The 6,479-nt window shown below is 36.8% G+C and overlaps 1 protein-coding gene across 1 annotated transcript; it reads left to right on the top strand.

The window, feature by feature from the left end:
• The first annotated feature begins 260 nt into the window (after window positions 1–260).
• LOC118434777 (structural maintenance of chromosomes protein 6-like) lies at window positions 261–6,474 on the top strand. Its single transcript, XM_035848987.1, has 22 exons — window positions 261–303; window positions 373–610; window positions 698–1,247; window positions 1,314–1,412; window positions 1,491–1,602; window positions 1,704–1,992; window positions 2,074–2,182; window positions 2,261–2,511; window positions 2,602–2,839; window positions 2,913–3,075; window positions 3,161–3,289; window positions 3,420–3,622; window positions 3,706–3,884; window positions 3,955–4,089; window positions 4,183–4,414; window positions 4,513–4,740; window positions 4,839–5,147; window positions 5,236–5,349; window positions 5,421–5,548; window positions 5,632–5,740; window positions 5,841–6,001; window positions 6,088–6,474. Exons 1-22 carry the CDS (start codon window positions 261–263, stop codon window positions 6,200–6,202), a joined length of 4,134 nt encoding a protein of 1,377 aa, XP_035704880.1. The 3' UTR covers window positions 6,203–6,474.
• Window positions 6,475–6,479: the final 5 nt, after the last annotated feature.

The following is a 6,479-nucleotide window of genomic DNA, read 5'->3' as shown; positions in this document are numbered from 1 at the left end:
ATAGTAGAGATAGAGACGTGTTGTAAAAGAGTACGCTGTGTAGGGAAGCCAGCAGTACATGCAAGAACGGTATTGTGGGTAGGGCTGGCGGGCTCTGCCGTTATTGCATAATACAATGTATATTAAAATCATCCTTTGTATCTCCGAAATTAACTAGAGCTTGTTCTTTTATGGATGTATGCTTAATTGATATAAAATGGGAAAGGGCGTCAGTTCCAAATTTTCATGATTTATTGAGTCGTTGCTCAACAGCATATGACATGGTTGAATTTTTCTACTTGACCTTTACGCAGATGATCATTCGTACATATTTTAACACGATAGCTTGGGACATTTAAAGTACTCATGGATTTAAACTTGAATTTTAACCAGGTTACAACGAAAAAACCGTCCCCGTCGTAAACCAAATATCCTGCTATGAACTTCCTCCAACGCCAGGAACTCCGCAATCCATCCCACCCCCAAGATCGACTCGATCCACAATTAAACGATTATACAACTCGCCCCTCGAAGAAGAGTTGGACCTTATTGGGAAAAGTTATCCCGCATGCTCATCCAGTCCTAGACCTGATGGACTGCAGACGCCTCAACATTTTATGACCCAGGAAAGGTATGGCACACTCACGAAGATTAAAATCCTAACATCTCTGTCATTAGAACATCATCAGCAATTGTATCCCTCACTGTCGTATTCCAGCCCAAACAAATTTCTTGATTTGGATACCCCCGAGAAGAATAAGATAGCCTTTTCTCTCCAAGAGACAGCACCACTCTCATTCGACTGCGTCCTGGACCCGGTCCCTCCTCTCAATGACTATTCCTTTTCCGGTTTAATGGAACAAATGTTGGACGAAGACTTAAGTACACCACAACACTCTCCACTTTCACCACCATACTCGAACGAAACAACAAACCCGTACACACCATTTACCGACTCGGAAGCTCCCAATACGCCACCAAACCAAGTACTAGACGACGATCATGGCAGAGATTCTAAAACATTGTCATCCAGGAAAAGAAAAGGTCACGCTCATTCGGGCGATGGGGTTGTTCCTGACTCGAAGAGGTGTTCACTTCGGGGAGAAAAACGGGGTAAGGAGTCTCCAACCGGAAGCACTAATAGTAACAGTAGTAACAGCAACAACATGGACGACTCGATGGCTGTAGTTCCTTATAAAAGTAGAAGAAAGACACCGGTCAAGGAAATGAGAATGTTTCCTAGAGTAGAGTTCCCTCCGACACCTGAGGTATTAAATATTGCAACATTTTTTACTAAAAAAATTTGGCAAGATAAAGATGCAAAGTTTTTACAGGCATGTGAATGGCACAAAATGAGGGATGGTTGCGTCAAAGAATTGAGGCTCATTAACTTTATGTGTCATAAAAACAAACATTGGAGATTTGGACCTCATGTAAACATTTGAATTGCATTTAAAACTATACTGAGTATTAGAATTTTAAGAAAACAGCTAAATTATTGACTATTTTAGCTAAACATCATAACAGGAGAAAATGGTTCCGGTAAAACTGCGATACAAACGGCGATTATGTTGGTATGTGGTGCCAAAGCGTCCACAACAGGGAGGGCCGACTCATTACAAAGTTTGTTTAAATATCTTTATAAAACTATTATTTATTATTGAATCGTACACTATTGCAAGAATTTAATTTAAATGCTAAAATAAACTTGTAATTATTTCCAGTGGTTATTCAACGCGGTGAAAGTTATACCATGATCGAGCTGGTTCTCTCGAATCACAACGGAACTCACAGTAAACGACGTTACGGTGAAGAAATTAGACTGAGAAAACAATTTACAAAAAGTTCAAGCACGACTAAAGTCCAATTAAAGGACGGAACTTGGAATACGTTAAAAAAGGCTGCATTAGATTCACTTCTTAGACCCCTTCAAGTCCACCTTAATAACCCTGTACAAATCTTGACACAAAAGGTTGCAACTAACTTTCTCAATACACAAGAAGCGTCCGCACTGTAAGAAAATTGTTTTTAATTTAGTCAAACGTATAATTGGATATGTGGTAAAATTACATTTCATGTTTCCATACCGTGTAGGTACAAAAGCTTTAAAGACATTACACAAATCTCTTCCGCCGAAGAATTTCTTCAGTCTTCGCAAAACAATATAACTGTTTCTAAATCGACGCTATCCATTAAAATTGTTGTAAGCCAAAAAGATGAATTTCATATGAACCTATTCCTTGTACCCATGTCTTGAATCCACATTTTTTGTATGTAATAGGAATACGAAGACCGTAAACGTAAAGCTGAAGAAGCTGAAGCACAATTTCGTAAAATTCTTGAAATGGAAAAGTACAAAGGTTTATGCGCACATCTTCGAAGGGAAAAATGTTCCGCTGAGATCAACCAGATTGAAGCTGTCGTTACAACTTTCGAGTCTCAGGTTTCCCAAATTGATACCAAAATTTCTGGAATTGAAGGAGAGAAAAAACAAACCGAAGAAAATAAAGCTAACATGGTCTCATCTCATGAGTATGTCATACACATTTTTATTTGAAACTTATAAGCTTCCTACAGCTCACTCAATCATAATGGTAATAATAATTATGCATTTTTGTGCAGAAAGGAAAAATCTATAGTCTCTGAACTACGTAAAGAGGCAGCCACTATTGAAGCACAATACGAACAAGCACATCTTGCTCTCAGGGAAGTTAGCAAACTGAATCAGGGCATTGGGAAGCAGATCAAACTATTAAATGACAATAAAACCAAATTGAAGGAAGAATTGAAAGAGCTTGAGCGACAAAGAAGGGATTCCCTGTCTGTGAAGGCAAATGATGATGAACGAATCAAGAGAGAAGTCAGTCTTGCATTAAATATGCAAATATTTGTAGGCTTTACCTTAGTTTATAATTACAATATTTTTAAATTAGACCGAAGATGAAATGGAACGGTATAATGTGACAATCGCTGAAGCTAGTCGTCAATTGGAGATCCTACGAGCAGAAAAGCATGAGTTGGAAACACAACAGACCAATTTTAAGGAGAAAGAAGATCAAGCTCATGCCCTTTTTCAAGATGCCCAAACAAAGCTTAGTAAGTAGTCAATACTAAATGATCTTGAATACCACTTAACATCATTTAGTTTATTAATTGGACTATGATTTCACTTGTTCTTCAGAGGATAAAGTCCGCGGCCTTAAAAATATTCAAGACGCAGAAATAACAAAATACGATAAATTTGGAAGCAGAGTGAAAACTTTAGTCAAACGAATTGGTGAAACTAGGTGGAAAGGTCGGCCCCCGGTTGGTACGTATTTCATTTAATTGGATCTTTATTCATAAAAATCAGAAAATATAAAATGTTCTGGATGCCTGGTTGAGATTTTTGGACGTGGTCAAGACGAGAACACAAACATTAACATTTTTTTGTCTCGTAGGTCCTCTGGGCGCTTGGTTTACGGTGAAAAAAGAACATGAAACTTACGCTCCCGTGATTGAGGAGACGTTGGGCAGAACTCTGAGAACATTTGCCACAGATCATCCTGATGACGTCAATCCTTTGAGACATCTCATTCAAGAGGTGTATAGAAATAGTAACGAGGGAAAGCCGGGCATTACTTCGGTCGTTAGCAGTAATAGGGTATGTTTTCTATGTAGTTGTGAAATATAGATATATTTTATGCGTATTTAATTACATATTGCTAATCCTTGCTGTCCTTGTAGAATGGGGAGTGGTGGGAAAAAGGGAAAGCAGTAATACCTGGTTACCCCACAATCCTTGATGTATTGGATATTCAACATTCTAAAGTTTTAGAGTCTCTCATTGACAAGGAACAAATTGAGAGAATTGTTCTTTTCAAGACAGAGCAGGAAGCTTGTCACATCTTTAAAGATGCCAAGCGGTAAGTGAATCATGATTATGTATTGATAAATGAAGCAGTGATTCATGCTTTTCTATTTATATGTCAACAGGGTCCCTCGCACCTGCGTTTACGGAGTGAGCAAAGATTGTTTCAAATTTACTCCAAGCCCAAATTACAAAGTTCAGCCTCTCCAACAACGAAAAAAATCACATTTTCTACAAACCACAAAATTTGAAAATGCGAGGTGAGCTATACAAAATATTAAGGTTCAAATTAAAATGGTTTCATTTGGTGCTCCAAATAAGATTACGTTATGATTTTATTTTGTCATCTTTAGGGAAGAATTAGAGAACGAGATTGACTGTTTAAAGGCCGAAGTAGCTGAAATTAACGATATGTGGCAACAATCCAAGAAAATTACAACAGGATTCGTTCGTCAACTTAAAGACGTTGAAGCAAAAATTAAAATGAAAAGTGATGAACTCAATCGGGCCAAGTCCCTTCACCGAGCATGCAAACAAATATTGGAGGATTTAATAAAATCTAAAGTTCCGGATATGGCGTCTCAGGTATGTAAACTATGTAGATAACGCGGTTTATGATACGAATCGTAGCTTATCAATGGCTAAATTAGAAATTCTCATTTATCTATCTATGTGTCCACTAGAATGATTTTATCGAGGAACAAAAACTTCAATTGGAGTCAACCCTGTCACAACGCGAAGAAGAACTCGCCCTACAAGTTGCTGCGAAAGAGGACTGTGACACCAAACTTCATGAAAGAGACCAAGAATCGAGAACACTAAAAAGTCAGTTGGACGAAGTAAGGACACGGATCCAAGCTTGTGATGACGAAAAGGGAATTTTTCAAAAGCAGTGTGACAAAGTGGACAAGGTACATAAATCGGAAAATTCATGTTCGGGCAGTCAGTATGTGCATGTTTATGAAATAGGCATTACAATGTCTAAAATCATTTAAACTATTTTTTATAGAAAATCCGCGAGTGTGACAACACCCTCAAAACTTTGAACAACGAGAGGAAAAAGCTTCAAAAGGAACTCACAGGAAAGAAGAAGGAATTGGAGAAAAAGATTAGCGAAGATCTAAAGAAAGGTGAACGTATACCAACCAATAGATCTCCGGAGGACATTCAATCAGATTTGGAAGGACGGGAAAATTTTTATAAACAAAATCTACATACAATCAAAATGAAGGAAGGGGTCCGTCGCACGGCGAAAAAATGGAAAAAATCTGCCACCGAAATTCATGTTCAGATTGAATTTGTAAGCCAGATTTTAGGGGTATGTATATAATCATTGTCCAGCTAAAATTATCATTCTCAGAATGCTAGTTATGATAAAACTAATAATGTGCCCTATGTTATAATAGCTGGTCGAACCATTGACAAATGTACAACGACAACACTTGGAACGTACAAAGAAAGCACATCTCACCAATTTCCAGACCTATTACCAAATATTTATTCAACTAAGGGGATACACGGTAAGGGATGACATACATATATTTTTGACTAAATGTTGAATAAATATAAACAACTGTTATTTATTTTTCAGGGGAAAGCACTGTTCGATATTGCAGACGAAAAACTATTTTACTATGTCAGTGTCGATAAAAAGAGTGAAGTCAAGGCGCAAGCATACGTGACAAAGAATCAAGTTTCCGGTAAAGTCGTTGTTGATTGGTAAGTATATAAAATAAAGTGGAATTGCATTCAAAATTCTCATTTAATAAATCTAAGCATTGTTTTTTTAAAAATATAAATAGGAAAGGACTCAAAGAGTTTACAATGCAATTGAGCGGTGGTGAACGTTCATTTTCAACTATGGCTTACATTTCTGCCCTAAGACAAATCATGCCAACGCCTTTCTTCATGGTAAGGTTATTACTATAAATGAACATGATCAATGTTCCTGTACATTTATTAGGTTAAATTATAAACGAGTAAAATTATAATTAATAAAATTATCATTTAGCTGGACGAGTTTGAAGTTTTTATGGATGGTGGAAATAAAAGAGTCAGCATGGGAATCTTGGTGGAACAGGCACACTCCCTTTTCGACGCCCAATTCTTTGTCTTCACACCACACGAACCAGACGAATTGCCACAAGATGATCCATTCATTAAATATTTCAAGTGAGTGTTATTCTATATATTAATCGTAGTCTTTGTACATAAATATTTTCGAATTTTATCTGGACATGTTGCATGATGTATTTTAGATTGGAGCATAGTGGAAGAAATCCCATGATAACCTCAGCCGTTGCCGCAAGTCGTGTCAGTAGTGCTTTTGGGCACGATCAAGAATCACCTCCAAGTAAACGAAGGAAGGTTTAGATTACAAATTTTGGTAGATATTTTTTAGAAATTTAATAATTTGCTTACTAGAAAGCAGACAAACAACTCACCGTATTTTGTTATATTTTTAGTTAAGTTATTCTATTGTGCAAATTACTACCTCTCAGATATAACACAACCATACCAAAGTTTTTTTTATGCATATGTTGTCTTTTTGAATGAGAGCGCGTCGATTAGTGGCAAAATTCGTATATGAAATGATATTATTACTAGTTAATTAACTATTATTATTAATTCATTATTCACTTGCATAATA

This window comes from Folsomia candida, unplaced genomic scaffold (genome assembly GCF_002217175.1).
Source record: "Folsomia candida strain VU population unplaced genomic scaffold, ASM221717v1 Fcan01_Sc003, whole genome shotgun sequence".
Taxonomy (NCBI): domain Eukaryota; kingdom Metazoa; phylum Arthropoda; class Collembola; order Entomobryomorpha; family Isotomidae; genus Folsomia; species Folsomia candida.
The sequence above is the reverse complement of the archived record's forward strand: the minus strand, read 5'-3'. Positions and strand labels throughout refer to the sequence as shown.

What these genes read in the sequence shown, in the direction of transcription:
- LOC118434777 (XM_035848987.1), top strand. Translation starts at nt 261, where the DNA reads ATGGTTGAATTTTTCTACTTGACCTTTACGCAGATGATCATTC. An exon ending in CTTTACGCAGATGATCATTC is followed by an intron (nt 304 to 372) that starts GTACATATTTTA and finishes AATTTTAACCAG; the next exon opens with GTTACAACGAAAAAACCGTC. An exon ending in ATTGGAGATTTGGACCTCAT is followed by an intron (nt 1,413 to 1,490) that starts GTAAACATTTGA and finishes TGACTATTTTAG; the next exon opens with CTAAACATCATAACAGGAGA.